The 27,641-nt window shown below is 47.8% G+C and overlaps 1 protein-coding gene across 4 annotated transcripts in view; it reads right to left on the reverse strand.

Moving 5' to 3' along the window:
• Positions 1-27,641, reverse strand: part of DENND2B (DENN domain containing 2B) — a 173,296-nt gene that overhangs the window by 24,946 nt on the left and 120,709 nt on the right. For all 4 annotated transcript variants that reach the window (XM_054724618.1, XM_008151058.3, XM_054724619.1 and 1 more), the window contains 3 exons: positions 25,110-25,214; positions 9,267-10,529; positions 5,726-5,862 (listed from right to left, as the gene is read on the reverse strand). In XM_054724618.1, the coding sequence (XP_054580593.1) occupies positions 5,726-5,862; positions 9,267-10,529; positions 25,110-25,189 (1,480 nt within the window). In that variant the 5' untranslated portion in view covers positions 25,190-25,214. The remainder of the gene's footprint in view (positions 1-5,725; positions 5,863-9,266; positions 10,530-25,109; positions 25,215-27,641) is intronic.

Here is a 27,641-nt window from a genome sequence, read left to right on the forward strand (position 1 = left end):
GAGCAGTGAGGTGTGGGGATCAAGGGTCAGCAAATGCCAGGGCAGCCGTCTGATCTGGTGAAATGAGACCAGAGCACCACTGTTGAGAGGGGGACAGGAAGAGCACTTCCTCCAAGCTCATCAGATCCACGCTGCCCTGGGCCAGAGGGGCAGCCAGAGCCCTATCGTCATCCCCACCCCCAATCTAACTCCTTTAGATCAGAGCTTCCCCAAACTACTGACATTGGGCTGGATAATCCTGGTCGTGGTGGACTGTCCTGGACGTGCACGTCTGCAGGATGTTTAGCAGCATCCCTGACCTCAGTCCACTAGAGGACAGCAGCATCCCCTCAGTTGTAATAAACAAAAATGTCTCCTGAGCAAATGGATGGGTGGGTGGGTGAATGGATAATGGAAGAGAAGACAGGAAGGGAGGGAGGGAGGAAGGGACGGAGGGAGGGGAAATTGTCCCCCTCCCCCCCCACAATTAAGGACCACTGCTTTCATAGGAAATATAATCAATAATATTGTAATAACTATGCAGTGTCAGATGAGCACCAGACTTATCGGGGTGATCACTTCATAAGGTATATAAATGTCTAATCACTATATTGTACATCTGAGACTAATATAATATTCTATGTCAACTGTAATTAAGAATAATTTTTTTAAAAACCCACTGCTTTCTATAGATGTTTCTGGATTTCCTAATAGTTTCTGAGTGCCATGACATGTATCCCTCTTTTCCTCCATCCTTCCCTTCTCCTCCCTCCCTCCCTCCCTCCTCATCTCCCTTCTTTCTTTCCCCGGAATCAGAGCTTTGAACATTGATACAAAATCTAAGCCTGAAAAACAAACAAACAAACAAACACACACACACAGATGTAGGAGACTGAGGCCCAAGGAAGGAATAGATGTATGACATTGATGCACATTAGTGACAACCTGGGAGGAAACAGGTGGGAACGCCAGGTTCTTAACACAAGTCTTGCCTCTGGAAACAAAATTTCAGGAAAGCCTCACATGCCTGCTCCTCCTACCTGCCTAGTCCTCATATCAGCCACTTTCGTCTCCAGCAATGCTTAACTTCCTGTCTGATATCACCAGGCCGATAATCATTTCTCCAGGAAACGACCGCTGGCCCTAGCCCAGGCCCCGCCCCCGCCCCCGCCCCTGCCTTGGCATGGGCCCTTCACAGCCCTAGTTCACCTGCTCCTCTCGGCTGCCTAGACTGTCCCTAGTTGCCCTCTGGAGCTGTCTCACAGAAATACTCCCAGTCATCTCTTCAGTAGTAAGGGTGCCAGGGGTGGGGGTGTGCAGAGACCAAGCAGGCCCTGAGTCCCAGAGCCACTAACGTGAACCTGCTGAGAGCAAGTTAACGTCAAAGCAATAGCTCCGAGGCTGGGGGAGGAGGAGGTTGGAGGATAAGGCTCAGAACTTCCTCCGGGGAGCAGAGCCACAGCAAGGCCGGGGAAGCTAGGCCCGAGTGGAGAAACATGGTGAAGATTTAGGAGACAGACAGCGGGGCAGACTGCAAGGCTTTCACCTGCATTCCTGCCCTGACTTCCCTGAGGCGGCCCTACACTGCCCTGGGGGAGGTAGAAGAGGTGGCCTTCTGCCCTGGAGGCCTGGCCCTGAGCAACCCCATCTCATCTCATCAAGCCCAGCTGGGGAAGCCAGAGGTCTCAACCCTTCCCAGCTTTGCTGATGAGATAAGGGACAAGGGCATGGCCAAGAATTTCTGCTTCGAACTCTTTTAAAGGGACTGTCAGAGCCCAAACGTATCACAGAGATCCTCTGGAAGGAAGAACCCAGCCCCACCCGGCCTGGCTCCCACTCCTCCCCATAGCTTCTCTTGTTATTAACCGAATGTGCCAGCACCCACCTCCCTACACACACCCAACTGGAAGAACCAGTTAGGGAAGGAGTGTGTGTGTGTGTGTGTGTGTGTGTGTGTGTGTGTGTGTGTGTGTGTAGTATATGGACAGGCACTGAGAATTTCTCCAAAGAGAATCCTAAGCTTCCTGGACCACACCCTGGGTCTGCTGCTTCCCTCAGCATCTACTCTCTGGGTTCCAACCAGCTGTTTCTTCCGGTTTTCCGTTTCTCCGTCCCCTCCCCCTCTTGCACACACACGGTGAAGAGAGGGCCAGGATTAGGGCCCAACTCCCTCCACAATTCACAGCACATCGGATGGGAGCTCTAAGGGGCCAGCGTTACCCACCCACCAAGCCTGGGCACCATTTCCCACCTGCCTGGCATACTGTTCCCTGGGCTGCAGCCTCTATACTGTCAGGGGCCCTCTAATCCTAACTGCTTCCCAGTCTGGGGACAAAGGAGAGAAGAGGGCAGAGGGAGAGCAGAGGCTTAGAGGGCTTTGCAGGCAGGCTGGCCAGCCTGTCCCCAGCTCCCACCCACTCAAGTTCCTGGAAACGCTCCCTCAGCCCCAGCGAGCTGACAGGAGTGGGAATCTCTGCAGGAATGCAGCCCGGGCTCCCTGGTCAGGCGCCCAGGCCACTCCACATAACTCCCTAACAAGCTGCTTCCTTGGGTGCATTTTTAAGTGTCAGGCTCAGAATGCAAATGATGATAAGGCTTTGGAGAAAAGCAGCATCTTCCGGGGCAGAGGTCAAGTTGGACAGGTGAGAATTAACAGCCCCAGGAAGCAGGGAGGCAGTCACTCTGCTTTTGAACTCCTCTATTGAAAGTCAGCAGGATGAACCTCAGCTTGCTTTGGGGAACCCCACTCCAGTTCCCCAGGCGTCCTGTCTAGTGTGGGAGGGAGGCTGGCAAACTCCCAAGGCCCTGGTTCAAGCCCACTGCTCACAGAGAAGACAGGCCAGTCTCTGGGCCAAATGGCCCTTAGTCTCTCCCAGACCAGGAACCCAGTCCAATGGGCTGCTCCCCATGGTGGAGGTTTAGCCTGGGTGCTCTTCCCTCACAGCCCCATGCCATACCCCCCTCCCAGAGCTCCGTCTGTCCGTCTGCAGGTCAGGGAGCAGCACGAGAAATGGGTGATCCAAACAGAATCAGAACCGGACCCTCACATAGCACAGGCTGGGCCCAGAAGAGAGAGGCTTTCTGGGAAATCAGAGGCATTGGTCAATCTGAGGCAAAAAGTGAAACTGACATTCAGAGTTCAGAAACAAGGGCCCCCTAGAACCTCTGGAGGAGGCTCCAAATCTCTGATCCTGTCTCCAGGGATGGAGAAAGGGATAAACCAACCAGAGTCTAAGAGAGAGAAAGCTCCCTCTAGCTTCCCTGGTCAGGTCCACAAATTCAGACCAGGCTGCCGTGAGAGCTACAAAGAAGGAAAATGGGCACTGAAGTAACTACAGACCCACAAGGCAGAAGCAAAACCCAGGTGCCTGGGCCATTCCCTGCCCTCCCTCCCACGCTACCTCCCCCAACTCTCTGCGCCGAAGATCCAGAAGCTGGTGAGCAGCTAAGGAGCATGCCCCAGCTCCAATGCCTTACCCTGGTTCTAAATCATCCGTCCAAGGAGTATCCAGGCTGCTCCTATGTTGTCTTGCTTCCTCATGCCACCTCTCAAAGCGGCAAAAAGTCCCCTTTACTGAGTGAGGAGGCCCAATCCCAGACACACTTGCCTCCTTCTTCCTCTTCTCTCTAACCTGACCTAAGAAGGCCCGAGAACAGTTCTGCTGCTCAGGAAAGTGGCTGAAAAATTCTCTCTCTCTCTCTCTCTCTCTCTCTCTCTCTCTCTCTCTCTCTCTCTCTCACACACACACACACACACACACACACACACACACACACCACCAGACACCGCTCCCAAACAACCCCAACCAGAGTCCTAGAATCATGGATCTCCGGACAGTTCAAATGGTTAAAGCGTCCCTTTCTCTCACTTCAGTTCTGTTCTACTGAACATCCCCCGACCTGAAATCCCTGGGTGGCGCAGAAGGGCTGTGAAGCTTCTCAAAGAGAGAACAGTGAGGACCAGTGTGGGTAGTGCCTCCTCTGCCCAGGGCAGCAGCCACAAGGGCCGTGGGCAGCAATGACATTACAATTTACTCCAAACAAGAGGAAATAGGAATCATCCTGCAGCTGAGGTGGGGAGGGAGGTGGGGTTGTGCCTCTGATCCCCACAGCTCTTGACCCCAAGGCTGGGTGACCCGTGCATACAGAGCTTTTTCCCAGTTGTGAGGGACGAGGCCTCCCTCCTCAAGCCCTTTTGCTGTTGGAGGGATTTCACTCCCACAGCCTTCCAGTTATGACCTAATTTTAGATGGCTACATACTAATCACTTCCGTTCCTGGAAAAGCAGTGCCTATGTGGATCGGATCATTGTAGCTATCGCCCCAGAAATGCTGGCCCAGCAAGTTCTAAGGAGGAAAGGATGAGCCTGACAGCTCAGATCAAAGAGGGAATGGGTGGTTCTCTTTTCCTAAGATCCCACAGTCTTATGAAAGTCTACAGGGTTCTCCACTGGGGCCACTTCTCTCTAATGTGTTAACTAAGACTATGTCCCCCTCCAGCCTCAAGGCCTACGAAAGGCACAGAGACAGGGATAGGAGAGAGGATGAGAAAGAGGAGAGAAATAATAGACAGAGACAGAAAGAGGAGAGAGGATGAGAGAGATCAGAGACAGGGAGAGGAGAGAGGGATGAGCGACAGAGACAGAGAGAGGAGAGAGAGGAGAGAGTAGGCCACTTCCCTGGGACACACACTTTACTTGAGCTGAATTAAAGCCCGCCTCCCCCGAAGAGAAGGAGGCCAGAATTAAAGTGAACGCCCAAAATAAACCCAGCCCAGCCTAGATTATTGGGTTTTTATTGACCCTCAAACACAAGTTCGCCAACACCAAGTCCTCCCAGCTGTCGGCGGACAATGCGCCGAGTTGTCTTACATTCCTGACCTCTGAGGAAGAGGAATGAATGGTTCCAGACTATCTTCTCAAAGATGTTTGTACAGCAAACAGCCTTGGAAGACAGGAACAGTCTCCCTCCAGGGCAGAGGCAGAATGGATTCCTGACCAGAGCAATAAGGATAATGTCTCCTGATGGGCAGGTTTGCAAGCAGCCCCTTGAAAAGATTGGGGTTTCCTAATCCTGGGGTGCCGCCTCTACCTGGACCTCCTCTCCACTGCCCCGTGGGACGTGGGAGCAGGGCAACCATGCGAACATACAGCTCCTGCTGCTGCTGTGCTCTGAGTAATCAAGTCCTTTGCCTGTGATCCGGGAGTCTGCCAGCATCTGTGAAACTGGGGCCGGCTGAACTAGTTAGCCCGTAAGCAGAGGAAAATCTTAGGGGTTTTCACTTTGGGAGGTGCTTTGGTACATATTTAACCTCATTTAATCCCAACAGTAATCCTATGAAGTATGATTACTATTATTTTTGTGGTTGCCATAACATCATCATTTGAGAAAACAGAGGCCTCAGAAAAGTTAAGTGATTTGCCTAAGAACACAAAGCTAAGGAGGGCACCTGTTGGACTCTCAGGCCTTGCAAAAATAAAAGAAAGGGATAATGTGGTTTTCCCCTTTTTATGGTCCCAGAAACCTCTTGGGTTTCGGTTCATTCCACGTTCATTTCAGGTTTTCATCTCTCAGTTGCCAGTCCTTGCTAAACTACTTCCTCTGATGACCATTTCCTTGAGAGGTCCCAGAAGCTGGACCCTGGCTGCCCACGACTGACGAAGCAGAACCTGGAGTGTCCCCCTCCTGTTCCTGTTCTGCTGCAGCCCCCAAAGGTAACCCCACCTGCCACCCGGGCCACTGCTTACCCACAATGTCTTCATAGGCATTCTCTTCTAAAGTGCTTTTGGATCCAAACTTGGGTTGGCTCTCAGTACCATTCTCAGTGGGAGAAGAGGGGTACAGGGACTGGAGACTGGATGCATCCTCAAACTCAAAGGATTTTCTGTGGATAACAAGAACAAGAGTCATTCCAGCTGAGCTAGATGCCTACTGCCTTGTTGGGGAACGGCCATGGGCAACAGCAAAGACCAGATGTCCTCCTCCCAAGACCAGCTACTGAGCAAAGCACCAAGATGGGTCCAAACTTTCCACCCAAGTGAAGAACTAGATGGTCTGAGAGGCCCCAGCCTGGGGGACTGCAAATAACACCAATGATGACAACACAGGGAAAAGGCTGCCTCAGCTCTCTCACAGTGGCGCTACTAGGTTTTGTGCCATGAGGAGATGGAGGCTCAGAGACATGAAGTGGCAGAGGCAGGACTCGCCCAGGATGTCTGACTCCAGGCTCTGAGCTTTTGACTTGGGCCTCCAGGCCTTCAGAATAGCCTCCTTGAGAAGCACCTGCCTTCAGGGTCTCACGTCATGTAAGCATCCTTGCGAGTGCTCCTGCACTGAGCGGCCTGTAAGGGCTCAATACTGGACGGGTGAGTCCCAGGGTTGTTTGGGGGTTGGGGAAATAGTTGGTGGTAGGTGGTTTGTTGAAACAGGAAGTGCTGAGCCCTCAAAACCAACCACACCACTTCTGAGGTGGAAGTAGGAGGGCAATCTGCAGCCAGAAGCTACTTCCAAGACCCAGCTTCCCTGCAGTTACTCACTAGCTCAGTTCCAACCTCCAAATCACCTCCTCTACTGTAGAATTTCAAAACCGCAGCTTATTTGCGCCCCGGACACCCTGAGCCACAGTACTCTCTACTCCTCCCCTTCACTGGGGAGGCACTTCCCCCATCTAAGACTTGACTCCAACTGCATCCTCTCCCTCTCCAAGGCAGGTCCCCAGCAGGCTCCTGGGAGGGAGAGAAGGCAAGGTACTCATTGAATCTCTCCTTTTACCCACGACACCTCCCTCTTTTTTTAGGTACCGTTAGACCTTTCAGCCAATGAAGTCCTTTCTCTCTTGTTTAATGAACAACTCCTGCTAAGAATCCTGAGGTGCAAGTCAAGGACTAAAGATGTCCCACGGGCTACATCTCATGTTCAGTTTGCCTGGCTGCTCTGCAGCACCGGACACAACTGAACACTCGATGCTGCCACCACCTCCCCTCGCCTCTAAGACATCGCACCTCCTAGTTTTCAAGGGCCTCTGTGGCAATTACTTTTCAGGTTCTTGTGAAGGATCCCCTCTTCCACTCGCCTTTCTAATGCCAGGGTCTCTGAGGGTTCTGTTTTCAGGACTCTTGCTAACTCAGCAGTCTTGGGGACCAGATACTGATGGCCATCCCCCTAATTGCCATTTCTACCATGACGACTCCCAAATCTCTGTCTCTGGCCTAGACTTCTCAACCAATTAATATCCAATGGCTGAGGGCAGTGGTTCCTGGATTTTGCCCCTCAGACCACGACTGGTCTGAGACCAAGCTTTCATTAATACAGGGTATCCCCCCAAAATCTATACACACTTTAACAGTGGAAGCTCAATTTTGAAAATTAAATGTATTTTTAGTAAACACGGCCTTTATAATTATTCAAAGTATGTATATACATTTTGGGGGGACACTCATATATATATATATATATATATAGTGGTGTCAACATCTTAGGCAGGTAGTTCTCAAGTCAGCAAATAAGACATAAATCATGAAAATCCCTCAGAAAGGTACCATGTCAAAGGCCAACACAGTGTCTTTCATTAAGACTAATATAGTTAGTTTCTCCACCAGATTTATTTTTCTTTGTGTGAATACCAGAAGAAATATATTTTTAAAAAATATGTTAAACATAAGAATCATACCTGCACAACAGATACAAACTTACCATTTCATGCTCCTCAGGGGAATATGCCCACTGTGTGGAAAGGCAAATGAAACAGCCTGTACTTTATGGACCATTTTTCCCCAAGAGCACAGATTTAAATTTCCCAAGTTAATTCTTATATGAAGTGAGTCCACCATATATGGTGTATGTGTGTGTATATATTGTGTATAAATGTAACATGCATGGGAGCATGTGTAAAACCTCCAGGCTGATCTACCGTCTCCCCACCGCCTTGTTTCATCTAGCTCACTGCTTTCTGCTGCTCTCAATTTTGCTCAGCAACCCCATGAGGAGGCTTCCCTCTCCCCCCAGGCTAATTTAGATGCCTCTCCCTCTAGGTCTCTGCAGGTCCCACACTGACATGGGCCATGGCGTGTAGCACAGCATCTGTGATTTATTCGTGCATCTGTCTCCTGCACCAGACCATGAGCTCCTTGAATGGAAGAACCTCGTTTTATTTGCCTGGTATCCTCTTGACCAGCACAAGCAGGCTCTAACTAGGTAGTGTTTATGGAGGTGGGTGAATAGACCAAGCAAGCGCTCTTGGTGGGCTGTTCAAGAGTTGAAGAGCCAGTAAGCATGTGGGTGGGCCAAAACATAGGATTATCCTTGGCTCTGTGGCTCCTGGCTCTGAACCTCTGTGATATCTTCCTCCTTGCACATGGCGGGAAAGGTCCTCTATGAGATAGGATGTGCTGGATGAAGCCTGAAGTATGGGGTCAGATTGAAGACTTCCTACAAGTGAAGCAAACCTGGGTGCCCATCTGGCGTTGGGTTAGAGGAGAAAGGCTGAGGGGTAGGAACACAGGCCTTCCAAAGGAAATTGGCTCACAGTCTACTCCAATTCAGAGACTAAAATGCCTGCCAGCTTTCACCAACTCCAATGGCTCCAATGCCCAAGGCACCATAATGGTGACGATGGTCTGGGTAGTCAGGGTCAGGAATGCTGAGACTGACCAGAAAAACAATGTGATTCTCAGGACAGCTCATTCTTAAACACGGCCAAGAAGTAGATGAAATGTTCTTTCACTCCTTTTCCCTTCAGGATCCAAGGATCCCCTTTTCATACAGGCCCAGGTTTTCATATGGCCAGGTAGCCCTCAGGGAAGAGGAAATCATGTTAAAGGTGGCAATACTATTGTGTTCATGATAACACGCAGTATTCAGATAATGCTGCACTCAAAGAACTAACTTTTGAGTGCTGGCACTTCAGGTAGTCATGAGGCTAAAGTCCTACAGGTCTTCTAGGGCCTGTCTATTCAATCTAAGTTACAATCTAAAAGTAATGTGGCCCTACCTTCCCAAAGAACATGGAGGAAGTTCCAGTGGGGCTCAGACACAGCCCAACTCTACTCCAAAGGCCAAACCCAGCCAGGGTGTTTAGTACTGGGCATTTGGAAGAAGCACCTCCCACCAACCCCCTCCTCCAGCAAGAGTAGAAAAACAATCTCTTTTTCTGCTGGCTCAGGTTACCACCTGACAATCATATGGTGCTTCAGAACTTATAAAAAAGCATGACTGACTTTGACCCTGACTAGAATCTGCTTTTGCATCCTCCATTAGAAAGAAAGCCACCGTGCCAGGACCATGCGTTACCTGCTCTGGGACTTGCGGTGACCACGCATGTCCTTCTTGGGTCTCCGGGTGACTGGTGGGGCTGGGGTGGAGGGCAGGGGAGGTGGAGCAGCAGGTGTGGGCGAAGGAGGTAGACCATTGCTTGGCTTACTCTTAGGGTTCTTGTCAGCCTCATATTCAAAGGTGCGCTTGGGTTTGGGGACAGGATTCACAGCGGAGTCAGGGGAACTCTTCGATGGCAGCAGCTGGGAACTTGGGCTATTTCCAGGGCTCCCTGGCTTCGCGGAGCCACTGCCTTCCCTCTCTAGGGGTGGGCCCGCCTCCCCCACAACTCCAGCCACTCCTCTTGCCCGGCTGCCAGCGCTCACACTCGCGCTCCCCGTCAGTTCCTCCAAGGTGCCCAAGGTCCCAGTCTTCCTTCTTCCTCGGTCTACACTGTAGCAGCTGCTGGGGAGCTGGGGGAGCCCCCGGCCTGGCTGCTCCTTCAGGGCCTGTTCAATTTTCTGGATGCGACTCAGCACTGCTGAGCTCTCCTTCCTGCTGCCGTGCCCTCTGAGGAAGGCACTGGGCTCACCCCGGCCTGGCCATTTCTCCAGCCGGTAGAAGGAGTCCCGGACAGAGAGTGCCTCTCCCTCCTCCTCGGTCTCAGGGTAGGAACACTCGGAGAAGGTCCTGCTCATCCTCCGGAGGCCCTTGAAATCAAAGGTCTTTTCTGAGCTGCAGGGGGACGGCACGACGCTGGGACAGCCCACACTGGGGCAGCCCTCACTGACCGCCCACTCGCCCCCAGAGCCCTCCCGCTTCTCTCCACACGTGCTCATCCTGGGCAAAGTCTCTCGGCGACCCTCCCATGCTGAAATCTTCTCCCGGATGCCCAGGCTGTGGGCACGGGTGCCAGTGCGGTTCTGAAAGATGCTCCGTGGGTTGGATGCCGACCCCAGGGACGGAGTGCTGTGGGCAAGGGGGAGGCAAGCAGCTACTCCCTCTACATCCTGGCCTGCCCCCGGGACAATCTCCTTCTGGTCCTCTCTCTTGCACACTGAAGGGCTTCCGTCCAAATAACTGAAGCTGGTGGCCTTGAGGGGACAAATGGGTGGTGAAGAAGTGTCTGGGGAGGAAGCCTGAGGATTTGGAGGTGAAGGCTCACGGGGGTGCCAGTCCTTGAGGAGCAGCCGGGAGCTGGAGCGGCTGGGGTACCTGCAGGCTGCCGTTTCACTATCACTGAGAGGGTAGATGGGACTCCTTGGTGGGGAGAGAACTGGAGGTGGAGAGACTGACTGAGACCTAGGGCAAAAAAAAGAAAGAGAAAGAAGAGAAAATGGCAGTGAGAGGCCTGACCGCCAGAGGCATCGTGTTTTAATCCCGGAGAGCTCAGTGGCTCCTTCCTGTGAGACTCTCAAAAGCATTCGATTCACATAATGCATCTTCACAGCTGTCCTCAGGGAAAGAGCGGCTCCTGGCCAACAGCAGGCCCCTCTGCCCAAGTCAACCCCCGAGACCCCGGGACTGCCTGCAGCAGAAGCCAGTTCTGTGACAGCAAGAGCATCCCGGGAGTTCACATCTGCCAACTAGATTCAGAAAGACCAGTGGTGTGCTGCTAAATTAACAATCGCTCTCTGGGGAGAAAGCACAGATTTGTAGCATTTGCCAGGTTCCACAGTATAAATATTCCTACTAAGGCTGATTCCAGGCTATCAGGGTGATGTCACTGAGTGAGGAGTTGGGAAGTGATGCTAATGATCAGTCCTCATGAGCTGGCACAAAGCAGCTCCAGCAAACAGTTCCTGAAGTCGCCCCCAAATATACACTCCTTGGATGTGTCTCCTTAACAAGCCCCCATCTCCCCTGAGACTTCTGCTACTGGACACAGATACTGCTCCTCAGCTTGAGTCTCGATCAGACTTCGGATCCCTGAAGGTCTCAACAGAATCAGAAGGGCCCCTGGAGAAAGAGTCCTTTCCACTCTCAATGAGGAGGCTAATGAGGAGAGGAGGACACCCCCAGCTCCTCTCTCCAGCAGTGGCAGCCCATCAAACAAGCACCATCCATTTCCCAGGTCCCAATCCACATGCAGATCTCAGGGAATATCAGGAATCGTTCTAAATAAATGCTTTTGCATAGATTAACTCATTTAATCTTCATGAAAATTCTCTAGTGTTATTATCACTTATTATTATCCTCATGTTACAAATGGAAAACACTAAGGCATAGAAAGACTATCTCATTCAAGATCACTCAGCTGGTAGGTGATGAAGCCACGACACGAACTCACACTACACTAAGCTGCCTCTCTAAAGAGGAAGCAATGGCCTCTGCCACCTTCGTGAACCATCCAGGCCCCCAGGGAGCTCAGCAGACACTCCCACAGCAGTGGGCACAACCCTGTCCTGAATGCAGCATTTGTAAGTATCAGAGGACCTCTTGGTCTTCCCTACTAGACCATGATTTCTTCCAGGTGGAGGAGCCCATACTCAGTATCTGGAAGGTGCTCAGTGAATGATAAATAAAGAAAAAGGTAAAGGTGGCTCTGGTCGGTGTGGCTCAGTTGGTTGGGCGTCATCCCATGCACCAAAAGGTTGCTGGTTTGATTCTCAGTCAGGGCACATGCCCGGGTCGTAGGCTCATACCCCGGTAGGGGGCGTGCGGGAGGCGGCCGTTCCTTGTCCAAGGCAGCCAATTGATGTCCTGCTCTCACATCGATGTTTCTCTCTCTCCCTCTCTCTTCCTTTCTCTCTAAAAATCAATAATTTTTTTTTTTTTTCAAAAAAGGTAAAGGTAAGCTTATCGAAGAGAACCATGAGCATACTTCCTTTTCGGCATACTTTTCTAGGTGTCTACTTGGGTATTCATTGTCAACTTTCGGAATTCTTCCCAAACAGTCTTCGTTCAAAGCCAGCGGGGTTTTGCTAATACTGCAAGCTCCAAAGGCCCACCTGACCCTAATGCCATGACCCTTGAAGCTGGGCGGTCCAGCCTCCCAGTCTCGAGTGCCATGCCAGCCACAGGACAGCAGCCAGCTGCCCCTGAGCCAGGCTGCTGTCACTGCTTGCTCATACACAGAAAACTGGAGCTTGAGTGAGTCAGGGATTGGCCAACAATTCCCTGTTGGGTCATAGCCTCTGGCTGCCCCCGATCAACAGGAAACCTCAACATGCTCAAGTTGTTTTTAAAAGGGCAAGGCAAACAAGAGCCATCCCACGTGTACATGGGCACAGCTGAGAGAAATTCAGTGCCTCGCCAAGCTGATGACCAAAGAGACTCCGCTCAGCAAGGAGGTGTGAACAGAATAAGCCTCTGCGCTCCCTAGAGTAGGGAGCTGCAGGGCAATGTGCCAGGCTTGAGCCTGGGGAGATCCCAACCTCCTCACAACGAGAGAGGCCTTAGGTCCCTCACTTATTCTACAGAACCGTGGATGCAAAGGTCATCAGTCCAGCCCTATGAGCCAATGAGTGTCTGGGCGACACAAAGGACTCTATGTTCCAGTTAACCTCATTCGAGAAGATGCCTTTAATAAAGGATAACTTTATCCTTTGTTTTTTCATCCAACAAATATTCAGTGATCACATACTATGTGCCGGGCCCTACTCTTGGAGCTAGATCCAAGAATAAATAAGAGACAAAAATTCATGTCCGAGTGAAGCTTCAAGTCTAGTGGGAGATGACAGGCACCTAATGAGACTCAGAATCTCTTAGGAAGCCTTTTCAGATTACGTATGGTCATCTCTCCAGACATGTTGACACAGGCTCCCTTAGGGGTATGTCTGTTCAAACCCCAAGATAAGAATTCGCCAGTCCATAAAGCTACTGTTATTTATGGGAAGGTGAGGTGGCAGAAAAAATGGTGATGACCTCCGGTCTGTCTGATTCCAGCATGCTCTCAGAAAGAATCATTCTTAACTTCCCCTGGTAATTTCAGCATGGAGAAATCCTAAGTTAAGAAATTCTCTCAGTGCTTAGCCTGCTTTAACTGAGGTTTCGTTTCTCTCCTGTCATGAAGGATAAAACAGGGAAGAGACTGGCCTTTTCCTTTAAAGGTCCTGGTCCCTGCTGATCTGGGGCCCAGAGCTGCACGCGCTCCTCGCCCAGCCTCCCCACACAGGCATTCACCACACAGAAGGCAGCATTCACTCACTCCAAGGTCCTAGGGATGAATTTGTCAGCCATGCAGATAAGGCCCTGCCGTTCCCTCCATGTTTCTGATTCTACCCCTTATCAGGAATGTGAGCATGGGCAAAGCCACTCCCTCTCTCTGAGCCTCCAGTTTCAATTTCTCAAAATCGGGCTAACTACATCCCTGGGTTGTCATAATGGGCAAATGAGGCTTTGGATGTGAAACGCTGTCATACACTGTAACTCACTTGGGCATATTGAGTTTTTCAGCAGGTTACACTAGGTCAGTGGTCGGCAAACTCATTAGTCAACAGAGCCAAATATCAACAGTAACAATGATTGAAATTTCTTTTGAGAGCCAAATTTTTTAAACTTAAATTTCTTTAACGCCATTTCTTCAAAATAGACTCGCCCAGGCCATGGTATTTTGTGGAAGAGCCACACTCAAGGGGCCAAAGAGCCGCATGTGGCTCGCGAGCCGCAGTTTGCCGACCACGGCACTAGGCCAATTGTTCTCAGCAGAGGGTAAGTACATCATGGCCTTTGACAAGTTACTGACTTTGAGCAAACAACCTAATCTCTCTAAACCTCAGTTTCTTTATCTATCAAATGGAGGTTAAAAGAACGTATCTCAGAGGACTGTTGTAAGGAATAGAGACAACACACGTCAAGTGTTGGATCAGTGGCTAACACACAGCACTCAATCTTCGCTTGGTAATTACTAATATTAACAAGGAGCTGACTATTCAGAATAATCGCTTGGCAAACTTTGTCAAGCAGCGTACCTCTCTGTCCTTGGATTCTAACTATTCAGGGTGGGCGGGGAAGGGAATGAACTAAATATAGCCATAAACTCTTTGCAGCTCATGCTAACAAAAGGAGGAATCTGTTTTCCTGCCCTTTGAATCTAGACTGATCTTGTGATTTGCTTTGACCAATAGGATGTGGTGGAAATTAAGCTGTCCGAGTTCCAAACCTGAGGTCTCAAGTGGTCTTGCAGGTTCCCCCTTCACACGCTTGGCATGCTGCCCGGAGACTGTCACGTCAGGAGGCCCGGCTAGCCTTTTAGAGGATGAGAGGCCACGTGGAGCATAATCAAGGTACCTCGGCCAACAGTCAGCCACCATGTGAGCCGGACACAGGAGTGAGGTCATCTTGGACCCAAATGAACCCAGCTAATGAGTGAGCCCAGGGGAAACCTAGAGAGGAACTGCCCAGTGAATGCACAGAAATGTGAGAAAAAAAATCAATTGTTCTAAGCCACGATGTTTTAGGGTGGTTTGCTACAATGCAATAGTAAAATGACGCAGGTGGGAGAGGCCAGGCTTGTGTATAACTGGCCTGCCCCACCCCCAGGCCTCCCTCGGCCACGTCCCATCCACGCTTGGGCTGGGTGTCTTCTCACATGGTCTCCTCCCTAGGCTCTTTATGCTTCCTTCGCCCCTGATTCTTACTGCTGCCTGTATTTCCAACTCATTCCACACAGGAAAGGAGAGGTCCACATTTGTTCTTTTTTCAAGCTTCTGGATCCAGCTCCCTCCCCCAAAACACGGACCTACTTGATGACTAAACCATATCAATTCTACATCCTCACGCCTCTCAGATCTGCCCCCCACTCCACCCCCACCCCCGCTCCTGCTACTTCCTTGGTTCAGATCTTATCTCTCACCAAGACTATTAAAACAGTCTCTTAAATTCCCTCTCTGCCTTCCATCTTAACCCAGTTCAAGTCCATCCTCTCATCTTCTGACATTTTATAAAATGCAAAGCTCAACATGCTTGCAACTCCCCATTCTCTATAGAATGAAATGCAAATTCACTGGCATGGATGGCGAGGGCCCCCTTGATCTGGTCACCACCTGTTTTTCCTTTGTCATCTCTTACTGTCTTTTCCTCAATACAAACCTGCGTCCCACCCTTAGCCACATCAAACTCCTTGCTTTTCACACCTCCAGGCCTCCACACATTCTGTTTCCTTTGCCTGGAATGATGGCCTGTCCACTGCACATCTCTGTAGTTCCTCCATGGACTCTCTCTTGACCCTACCCCCACTCACCCAGGTAGAGATGGACAATTGTTGATGCCTCCACTGTGCCTGGAAAAATGTCTATTATGGGACTTGTAACAGTTCATTGTTTCCTCACCTGCCTCCCTTACTAGGCAGTGTTTTGTTAATTTTGATATTCCCTGTTTTTTTGCACTGCAGGTAGGACTCAGTAGGAATTAATTATTTGTGTTAAATGACTAAATGAATGAATAAAAACAAATGGTTAAAGCCTGCCTGCCTAAGGCACTTTTCCCAGGCTTCCTAGCCCCCTTCTTTATCCCATGTGACCTGAAGAACAACACAGGAAAGTACACAAAGCATTGAGAGCAGCCCAGTGTGGCCATCAGTCCCCAAAGCCATCTCCCGTAAGCGGAAACCATAGACTGGACCAAGAGTCTAGAGACCTGGGTTCTCCTCAGGTCCTGGTTCCATTATTTCCTGGGGGTGTTCATGGGCAAGTCAGGTACTGTATCTATAAATCAGGGGGAAAACACTTGCTCTTTTTAAAAAATATATTTTTATTGATTTCAGAGAGGAAGGGAGAGGGAGAGAGAGATAGAATAGAAACATCAATGATGAGAGAGAATCATTGATCGGCTGCCTCCTGCACATCCCACACAGGGCATCGAGCCCACAACCCGGGCATCGAACTGTCACCTCCTGGTTCATAGGTCAACGCTCAACCATTGAGCCATGCCAGCTGGGCTTTTTGTTTTTTGTTTTGAAAGCACTTGCTCTGAGTATCCTGATATATTAGCCGGGTATATAAATTTTAAAAGTGTCTGGGCACTATAAATAATTGCAGGAAAGTAGAAGAAATATGAGAGAAAAGTACAAAGAGGCTAAAAGACACCTAAGACCACTCTTATCATTTCTCCCCTTCTTTATTTTGAAATCCCAGAACTTGCCACTAGGGAGGCAGAAATTGTGGAACTGGGCACTCATGCCTTGCCAGCAGGCAGCCAGTCATGCTGCTCAGCGCAGGTGTGGATGACAACACTGCAATATACGACTGGCCAAAACAACATTGCAGGAGGGAGCAAGACAAACAGATTAAAGAAATGAAGAGAAAAGAAAGGGGGGAGGGGGGAGAATGTAAAGGAAATTTAAAAGGAACAGAGGAGCATGAACACACAGAAACAAATGCATAAGGTAAGTGGGTAGATAGAAAGAGTATGAACTAAGGTCAGAAAAACAAATTTGTTTCGTGTGTGTGCATGCATAAACAGAAAGTGAGAGGACTGTTTCACAAGAACATGATTCAACCCTTGGGTTAGTTACCTGGGCCATTGTCAAGTAACACAGCAGGAAGCATTTATGTCAAGGGATGCCCCATCTATTGTCAAGTGCTTTTTGGAGGAAAGGCTATCGTTAGCCCTTGATGACAAGACAGTTCCAAACTCAGCATATTCTGGCCACAGGGATTCTGAAAGTGTCAGTATCAGGAAGAGGACCAAGTTGGGGTCAGCTGGGGAAGGTTCTGGGGAGTCCAGGAACAAGCCCGGGGGCATCAGGATGGGCCGTGGGTGCCATAAAGTGAGTCTGTTTGCAGGTTAAGGTTACACAGGCCCAGCTTCCAATGTGCTTAGTCCCTACTCAGCGGGTGTCTAGTTTGCTTCCAAATGAAAGTCCTGGGAGTTGGCCATTCACCATCCTAGGCTGCTCAACTAAGGTGGGTCCTATTGGCCCGATGGGCATCAGCATCCTCCCACCACTCACTGGCTGCCCCAACTTTGGAGAGGGCATTCCCACAGGAGAAAAGGGAGGAAGGCTGCCTGAGTCCCACCAGTAAGCCTGAAGTTTGTTCCCCAGGCCAGAGCAGAGGCTCAGCTCTGTAACTCCCCCTGACATCCCACTGTGGGACAGTCCCAATACAAAGCCAAAGGACGGGGTGACACAACCTCGCCTTCCTGCTCCCAGAGTAACCTCATCTCAAATGAGGGTCCAGGACAGCGTCACCCTGCAAGTGGGGCTACACCTAGGCCACCACATACAGACTCTTGAGGTCAGTCGCAGCTGTTAGGGTAAGTAGAATGGTAGCTAACTAGGATCAGAGCAGAAACTGAGTCACCTTTTCACCTCCAGAAAGCTCATCTAAGAATCCACCAAAGCCTTCCCTGCCTGCCCCCAAGGGAAGCGCAAAGAGGATGGGTGGGTGAGCTCTTCTCTGGGTGAGAACCCCAAGTCCTCCAAGAAATAGCAACAATCAAAATAAAGAATTTACCGTCTCAGAGGCAGGCCAACCATGATGCCTTAAAGGAACATCCCAATGCCCTAGTCCAGTAAAGATGGGGCTACTGCATAAAGCAGAACCAGGCACTAGGCAAAGCTAAGAGTGGGAGTTCCAGGAAAGCATGCTAAAGACACTGGTGACGGTTTTAAAACACGGTCCCCAAGTTCCTTGACACGTCTCCTGTCTCTGGAATCCAGGCCCTGTGACGATCTGGCCAATAGAATAGAGCAGAAATGAATCTGTGCCACTTTTCAGGCCCAGACCTCAAGTATCCAACAGCTCCTCTGCTGTGCGAAAGCCCAGGCCATGTGGTGAGGGCACAGGCAGGTATTCTGACAACAGCTCTTAAGAGTCTTAGAGGCCTTGTTTTACAAGAGATCTGCAAAGCCCTTACACCCCTTAGAAAGCCTTTGTCTGTCTGTGAGAGTCTATGAGGCAACACTTTAAATATTTTTTTTAGGTCTTGACAAAGGATCTTTCAGTCACATTCTAGATTTTTAAAGATTTATTGAGGGATAATTAAAGCACAATAAACTGTGCAATTTAAAGTGTACAGTGTGATGAGTTCACACACATACACAAACACACTCACACACTATAAAACTGTCACCATAATCTGGAAGCTACTTCTTTTTCTTTTTTTAATTACAAAATGCTTTCAGTATTAGTATTTTGTCCTAGTTTCAGGTGTACAGCATAGTGGTTAGATAATCACACACTTTTCAGTGTTCCCCCTGATATTACCGGTACCCACCTGGCTCCACATATAGTTATTACAATATTATTGACTATATTCCCTATGCTGTACTTTACATCCCTGTGACTCTTTTGTAACTGCCAATTTGTTCTTCTTAATCCCTTCACCTCTTTCACTCAATTCCCCAAACTCCCTCCCTTCTGGCAACCACCTGTCGCTCTCTGCTCTCCGTGTCTATGAGTCTGTTTCAATTTTATCTGTCCGTTTATTTTGTTCTTTCTATTCCACATATAAGTGAAATCATATGGTATTTGTCTTTCTCTGACTAACATTTCTTGGTTGCAAATGGCAAGTGTTTTTTTTTTTTTACATGGAAGCCATTTCTTAATCTGAGAGTTATTTCCTGTGTAGAGAGAACATGAATGAAACAAGTTTTATTTTCTAATCCAGAAAGCCCTTTCTCATTTATGTTTCCTTTAAATTGTGTTTGAAAACAGAACAGTTCCCTGTTTTTAGCTCATCTCTTTTCTCTTTTGCTGCCGGCGGCTAGAATAAGTGTGTAAGTGCTCACATCAACAAGAACAGCCCTCAGGATCTGCGCACACTAGGAAAGACTGTACCCAGAGTCGCCTGGGTGCCTGGACTGGATTTAGAGAACAAGATCCCAGATGCAAGCTGATGCCACTAACAGGGCGAGACTGGGATCTTAAGGAAAGAGTGAATGTATTCTGCATTTGAGAAGGATGTGAATTTTTGTGACCAGAGAGCAGACTTGTGGCAGACAGCAACCACAACATATTCCATCTCACATGCCTTTCTCAGTGATGCTGGTACTCCTCTCATCAAGTAGGAACTACTGTCCGTCTCCTCGTGTGATTTACAGTAAATACATACCCCATTTCTGGCACAGAGCTCCTTGTAATTTCCCAAGGGGTGACAGGGATAAAGGTGTCTTTTGTTATGTTAATGAGGTGGCGTTTAGAACCCCCTCTCAGGTAGGGAGCTGATTTTCAGGAGAACCAACCTTCTGATGGGAGGGTTGAAACTTTCAGTCACACACCCTTATCTCTGGGGAGGAGAGAAGGGCTGGAGGTTGAAGCAATCACCAATGGCAGTGATTTCATCAATCATGCCTAGGTAATCAAGCCTCTGTAGCAACCCCAAAGGATAAGGCAGAGAGCTTCAGGTGGGTGAATCACAATGCTTCCATACCGGCCCAAGCTCCAGGGGGACAGACGTTCCCTCTTTGGGACTTGGCCCTACGTACCTCTTCATCTGGTTGTTGATTCCTATCCTTTACTATGTCCTTTGTAATAAACTGGTAATCTAGTGAGCAAACAGTTTTCTGAGTTCTGTGAGCTGCTCTAGAAGATTAAGTCCAAGAAGGGGGAGGGGGGCTTATGGGAACCTCTGATTTACAGTCAGTCGGTCAGAAGCACAAGTGACAACTTGGGTTTGTGATAAGCACCTGGAGTGGAAGGCAGTCTTATGGGACTGAGTCCTTAGCCTGTGGAAGCTGATGCTAGATTGTGTCAGAACTGAGTTGAATTGTAGGACATCCAGCCAATGTAGGAGAATTCCTTAGTGGTGTGGGCACACACACACACATTGTAATGTGGTGGGGCTCTTTACCTTGAACTTAGGGAGACCTGTGTAATTGCCTTAATTAATTGAGTAAAGTAGAAAAGACACTATGCAACTCTGAGGCTAGGTCACTAAAAGGCCATACATTTCTGACTTGTTGTCTTGAGATGCTCACTTGTAGAAACCTGATGTCATGCTGTGAAAGCAGCAGCCAAATGCAGAGCCACACGTAGGTGCTCCCAGCTGAGGTCCCACCTGACTGCCAGCATCCACAGTCAGAGCTGTAAGTGAACAAGCCTTCAGATATTCCAGCCCCTTAGCCACGGGTCACCCCCACCTTCAAACCACCCCAACTGATGCTGCGAGAAACAGAGATGAGCCTTCCCTAATATCCCTACCCAAACTGCAATTTATAGCAAAGTAAATGACTGTTTTAAGCCACTAACACAATGTTTTAAGGCACTAGTGTTTAAGCCGCCCTTAGTTTAGGGGTGTTCGTTATGCAACAGTAAATAACCAACTCATACTGATGACATCATGCTGGGATTGTTAGGAAGCAACTTTGGAAACAAGGGAACTAAAACCACGGGTCCTTCCGAGGGATGGTCTGCCATGGCCAGGACAGGCTCTGCAATACTATCTTCTACCCACAGTCACTATTCTCAAGAGATTTTTCTTCCCTGTAGGCGCTTACTCTCTTCCTGAAATCTAAGGCACAGGGTTCAGATCTGTACCCACTTTGGCAGTGGGGTCTCAAGACCTCTCTGGACTTCACCATATCACCAACTAAGGCCTCCTTTGCACAGAAACCTGCACATGTGAGTTGAAATTATGGTTCCACTGTCAATTAGCTACGTGGGCTTTAACTTCCTCATATGTAACATCAAGCAACTGGGCCCAAAGAATCCCAAGATTCCCCTCCAACTCTAACATTCCAAAAGAGTATTACTGTGCTTGCAAGGAGGTCCAGTTGTGTTGGGAAATGAGACCCACACAGACACCCACTATATGAGCCCCTATTTGATAAGTGCCATTTGCACACTCCAATCTGAGGGCTCTAGGAGCGAATTCCAAGGGAGAGGAATCCTTCCTAACTGGGAGATCAGGAAAAGCGCTGGGAGGGACAGAACATCGTTTGCATCCAGACTGGCAGGAATGTAAGGTTTGCGTTAGAGAGCAGTAAGAAAGGTAGGAAGAAAGACCAGAGCTTCTCGTGAAAGCCACACCAGCCAGGCCAAGTTCCACCGTATCATGGACAACAGTAGTTTCTGAGCAGGGAGCTTCCAATAATGTTTACAGGGAGGCGAATGGAGTGTTAAAAATTAACAGAAGAATCAAGCAAGCTAGCCTTAAGTTCTTCCTCCCATTAGCTTTGTATCCTTGGGGAGTACCTTCTCTTCTCTGCATCTGTTTCCCAATCTGTAACATGGGTAGAGTAGATTGAATGAACTCTAAGGTTCCTTTTCAGCTCTGCCTTTCTTAACATCTATGGACTGAATGGAAAGGGAGTTCAAAGTTAACAAGACCCATTAGGAAGGTACTACGAGGCCTCAGAACAGTAGTAGCCTTTGCTGGAAGTTGCACTGACCCAGGTGCTGGAGTTTCACAGTGAAGAAGCTGTTCAGGAACTCAGCAGGCATCACAAGTCTTCTGAGAGCAGCGCCTGCGGCCTGCCAGGTCTTACTAGTACAGCACATGTGAAATCTCCTGAGAGCAACTGGCAAAGTTCACACCAGCTAGGTGGCTGAATTCGCTATAAACATAACACTTCCTTGTTTGCAAGGCACCAAGCTGCTTCCAGTCATCCCCAGCTCATCAGCACCAACATCAGAAAGCCTGACCTCTGGAATTCAGAGGAGCTTTGAGAATACCCCCTCCAACACCCAGAATTGGATACAACCAAATCTTCTGAGCTGGAGTAGTTACAGCTGTAGGCAGGGCGTATCTGGCAACTAAGGGTGAATCCTCATCAACAAAGAGAAAGGGAAACTTACTCCAAGAGACCAAAACAGAGCAAAGAACAAAACTTTGGTGGTCAAATGAAAAGGCTTAGAGTTCCATCTCCTTCGTATATATCTTGTCAAATCAAGACTGAGCTTACAACGGAAAAGAAAGAATATAAATTAGCAGAACACCCGTAAAAACCTAATAATGGAATGGAGTTCATGACCTTTAACCCATATCGGCTTAGTTGTAGCACCAGGTGAAGTCGGATTCAAATTAAGGACACAACCTTGCAAATACATATATTGACTTTCTACAGGGTCCCATCAGCCTTACACCAGCTTCCCATGTCCCAGAGGACACTCTGTCCCCAAATCTAGATATAAATGCCTGTGAGTACATTGGGTTCCTCTGCTTCCATGTACATGATGTAGAGGTCCCCAAGGCAGCCTGGGAGTCAAAGGCCCAGCTTTCCACGGCCCTAGGACCCCTGCACTCCCCAATCAAAGTTTCTGTCAGTCACACCAGGGAGTCTTTTCCTGGGCTGGCAATGATAAAAGGGCCCCAGGTTACTGAAAGGTCGAACTAAGAAATTCAGGTGCCAAGGTCACCAATCCAAGCTGTAAATTCTTTAAGGAAAGAGCATGGATTGTCCCTCTTTGTTCCCTACTGTCTACCACAGAGCCTGGCACACAGGAGGAAAGCCCTCAGGGTTCACTGGCAACGACTTCCTCAATGAACTGGTGACTTACTGCCCTACAGCCCAAAGAACACCCCCCCAAGAGGCTGGGGGTGAAGGCAGCCAGAGAAACCATCAGATGGCAATTTCAAAATGACACCTCCAGTCCAGCAGCAGCAACTTCTGAGAGAGGTGTGTAACTAGCCACAGCGGCCTGTGACTCCACACCAGAAGCCCAGGAAAGGAGAGTGGGAGGGAGGGAAGGAAGGAAGCGAAAACGCTACAGAAGGAAGGAAGGAAGGAAAGGAAGACTTAGAAGGGAGGCTGGAAAATGCTTTTTTTAGGCACATCAGAGGCTCAGATATTTACAAACACCACCCATCTTGTTATGACGGCAAGCAGGCTGGGAAGCTAAAGAAAAAGCAGTTTCTAAAAATGTTTAAAACACGTAGATATGCATTCCAAATAGAAACTGGGGAACCATCAGTAGTTCTGATTCTGCTTTGTGACTGATATAAACAATGCATCTACCCCTCCACATTGTGGAAATTAGAAGAAAAAATGAACAGGGCTACTGGGTCTGGTAATTTCTAATTCAGGTTCTAAATATACTATTTCTTCAAAAATTAATAATAAAACCATACAATCATATATAATATTTATTTCACCTCTACAGTCTCTCATTATGGGAACAGTAGTTACTTCCCAGTCTCCATCTGCCACCAGACTGGTGAGAACCCAGCAAAGTGGTTCCCCAAAAGTAGACAATGGGAGACGAAGACTCTGAGCTTTACACCTGTTCCTCCTTGGCCACTACATGCCCTGGGAGAAGTCAGTTTTTCTATCTGTTTTACCCAAGAAGTTGACGGATCCTGTCATTCTCAGCCTTTCCCAGTTCAGCATGCAAGCAACTCTAGTCTAGGTTAGAAAGGGTACATGGGCAGAAGGCAGGGTGTTCTTATTGGTCTTGTTGCCACAGAGTGAATATTCAATTTGTTTGTCTAAGTATCAAGCTCTTAGGTACTTAACAAGTCAGAACCTGCCAGTCTCCATTGGTTGGCACAGCCCACCCAGACCATTTCCACTGGGACCAAACCCTACATGTGTGGTGTAGGGAACTCCTGCCTCATCCATGCCAGTGACTCCCCAGGGGCTATATCCTGCACCCCATTCCACAGGCCACATCTAGACTCCAGCTCGAAATGAATCAAATGTCTATCACCACCTCTAGCCAGATCTGAGGGTGCTGCACCCCACTGGACTCAGCCTGACACTGCACAGCCCGGACAGGAACAGCCCTAGCCCACCCTAAACTGAGATCCTTCTCACAGCTAGGTGTCCATTCTAGTGGCGGAGGTACCAAAAGCCCAATCTGCCTACCTCAGATTCAGCAGAAGAGACTATGAAAGGTACGTGGCTTTAATAAAGGAGCCTGGAGTTTCTTCTAGGACAGTGGTCGGCAAACTGCGGCTCGCGAGCCGCGGTTTGCCGCTTTGTTGACTAATGAGTTTGCCGACCACTGGGATAGGGGCTTAATCACAAGCAACAACAACAGCCTGTAATTATTGGAATCGAGAGTCTAGGTCAGTGGTCGGCAAACTCATTAGTCAACAGAGCGGCAAACCGCAGCTCGCGAGCCGCAGTTTGCCGACCACTGTTCTAGGACATCAGCATCCAGCCTTAGCCAAGACCTGAGCAGCCCTGGCGAGCGCTGGACATCTACCTGCCAGCTCTGGAAGCTTTTATCCCATCACAGGGAGGGACCTAACCTTTACTGAGCGGCTTTGTGCCAGACACTATGCTAAACACTGACATACACTATGTCAGTCCCCACAGCACCTCTGTGACATAAGTACTATTATTATTTTACAGAGGAGTAACCAAGATTTTAGAGGACAAAAGAAAACACCCTGCAATCTCACATTCTGGAATGTAGTTAAAGCTTGGATTTAAAGTCAGTTCTATGAGTCCAAAATCGTGGTTTTGTTATGGTCCAACATTCAAACTTTTAAAAAGAAGACAAAACCAACAAAGTAGATTATAGGTTCCGCTGACTAAAATTCCCGAACCTGCTTTGTCTGCAGCCCAGCCTAAATTCTTGTAGACCTAGACTTCTGCTTGAACTTGTGCTAATGTGCATAATTGCCTCCCCCTGTCCCCTATTGTGGTCAGCCTCCCTCGCTATAGCACAGCCCAGCTCAGGGGTAGCCCCCAGCTGTCCCCACTTTGGGAAAAAGATCCATCCAGAAGAACACCAGCTGCTGCTTGCTGGCTCCCTTCCTAGAGCTCGAGGCTCCTCCAACAGCACAAAGCAAAGTTTGTTTCACGGTCCCTGTTTGCTCTCTCCTATGGAGACTTACAGAACTAGAAAATAATACATACATTAGAGATTACTTTCGCTTTGTGGTCAGCATGAGCTGGGCCCAGACTACTTACCTGGAGACTGTCAGAGTCATGAGGATAATCACTTACATTTGGGCAAGGATCCTACCCAGGACCCAGGCCATTTGGCTGGCCCTTGATAACCCCTCCAGTGAGCCCCATTTCCCCAGCAATGCTCCCCTACTCACCTGCTCAGAGTCCCCCGAGGCGCCTTAGTGCCTCCAGCTCCGTGGGTGATGCTGGAATTCTTGTTGGCAGTCATGGTCATTTCGGCTCTCTGCAAACCCAGAGCCCTGCAAAGACACGGCCTATAAGCCAAGTTTCCACGGGCAGCGAAAAGCACCTCAAACATTTCCAGACGACCTTCAACACTGCCAGGAGGGTTTCTGTGGCGGGTGGTAGGAACCACTTTCCCACATATATTTAATCCCACATGTTATAGCTTAGGAGCCTCAAAGGACCCCTGATCTGGGTTGGGAAAAGAGTCTAACAGACAACAGTTCACAGAAAATGATGAAAACTCCATCTCCATCCTACCTCTTCCCATTTAAGTTAGAGTTTCCCAAATTCCTAGCATGCCATACAGCCTTTATAAATTTTGCCATATCGGTCTACCTCCTGAACAACTACTTTATCCAATATTTTTCTTGAATCAACTAAAAATTGACTTGCTTTTCTCAAAATGTTCTAAATAATGAATCATTCATTCAACAAATATGTACTGAGCGCCCATGTCCTAGGCACTGCCATCCAGCAAAGAAAGAAAGAAAGCCTCTTCCCTCACAGAGCTTACTCACATCCTGGTGGGGAGAAACAGATGATGAGCATGCATGTGTGACAGGTGTGTGGCACATAAGTGTACATTTGTACATAATATGAAGGAAAAAAAATGAAGCAAGACAGAGGGAGAGTAAGAAAGGTCTGTCCTTTTCAATAGGATGTTCAGGTAAGAATATTCTGATAAAGTGACATTTGCGCCAACACCATAAAATAATAAGCTATAGTATTTTTTCCTAATACTCATTAGAATAAAATTAACATACATTTAGGTATTTAAGTACTTACAAAATGAAAATTGTCCATTCATGTACCATATACAGCTACCTAATATATTTAAGGAATATTATTTTATGCTAAAATAATGCAAGGAAGAAAAAGGTTAAAATTTAAGGGTACATCCAGATTAGAAAGGAAGAAGTAAAATTATATCTTATTTGCAGATGGTATGATTTTGTATGTAGAGAATCCTAAGAATTCCACTAAAAAACTCTTAAACTAATATATAAAGTTAAGCAAGTTTGCAAGATAGAGTAATATTTTTTTTCAGAGTAATATTTTAAAAAATCAATTTGATGTCTACACACTAGGAGTGAACAATAGGAAAATAAACACCAGGAAAAACAATAGCAGCAAAAAGGATAACATACTTAGGAATAAATTTAACAAAAGAAGTGCAAAACTTGTACACTACAAACTACTGAACATCATTGAAATTAAATAACACATACATAAACAGAAAGACATAACATGTTCCTGAATTTAAAAACACAAATTGTTAAGTTAGTAACATTCAGCAAAGTGATCTAAAGATTGAACAGAATACTCAGCAATTGCAGAAACTGACAAGGCGACCCTAAAATCTCACGGCGATGTAAGCGACTGAGAGCAGCCAAAATAATCTTGAAGAAGAATAAAGTTGGAGGACTCACTCAGACTTGTTAATTTCAAAACATACTACAAAGTCAGAGCAATCAAGACAGTGTGTACAGGCACAAGAACAGAAACAGAGATCAATGGAATGGAGTTGAGAGTCTAGAAATAAACCCATACATTTATGGTCAACTGATTTTCAACCAGTTGACCATAGGATGCCAAGACCATTCAACAGGGAATGAGGCTTTTCAAGAAATGGTGCTAGGATATTCATCTGTGCAAGAATAAAGTAGGACCCTCTCCTCATCCATTCAAAATAATTAAGTGAAAATGGATCACAGACCCAACTATGAGAATTAAAACCACAAAAGCAAATGCCTAGAAGAAAATATGGAGGTAAATCTTGTAACACTGGGTTAGGCAACCGTTTCTTCGCTGTGATACCAAAAGCACAAGCAACAACAACAACAATAAAAAAAGACATAAACTGATTTATATCAAAATTTTTTAAAAAAAACACCTTTGTGCTGTTAGAAATACCATAGGAAAGTAAAAAGACACCATAGAATGGGAGAAATTATTTGCAAATCATATATTTGTTAAGGAACTTGTATCTAGAACATATAAAGAACTCTTACAACTTGACAGAAATACAAATAACTCAATTAAAAAGCAGATAAAGGATTTGAATAGACATTTTTCCAGAGAAATAAAATTGGCCAATAAGCACGTGAAACAATGTTCAATATATTGAACACTGGGAAATACAAATCAAAACTACAACGAGGAATTACTTCACACACACTAGGATGACAGTAAAAAGACAGATAAAAACAAGTATTAGTGAGGCTGTGGAGAAACTGGAACCTTAATTCAAAATGTGCAGCCACTTTGTAAGTTCCTCAAAAAGTTAAACACAGTTACCAGAAGACCATCACCATCCACTCTTAGGGATATACCCAAAAGAAATAAAAACATTAGGTCCAGACAAATACTTGTACACAGATGTTCATAACAGCATTATTCATAATAGCTAAAAAGTAGAAACAATGCAATGACCACCAACA

The sequence above is a fragment of the Eptesicus fuscus genome, chromosome 13, assembly GCF_027574615.1.
Source record: "Eptesicus fuscus isolate TK198812 chromosome 13, DD_ASM_mEF_20220401, whole genome shotgun sequence".
NCBI lineage: Eukaryota > Metazoa > Chordata > Mammalia > Chiroptera > Vespertilionidae > Eptesicus > Eptesicus fuscus.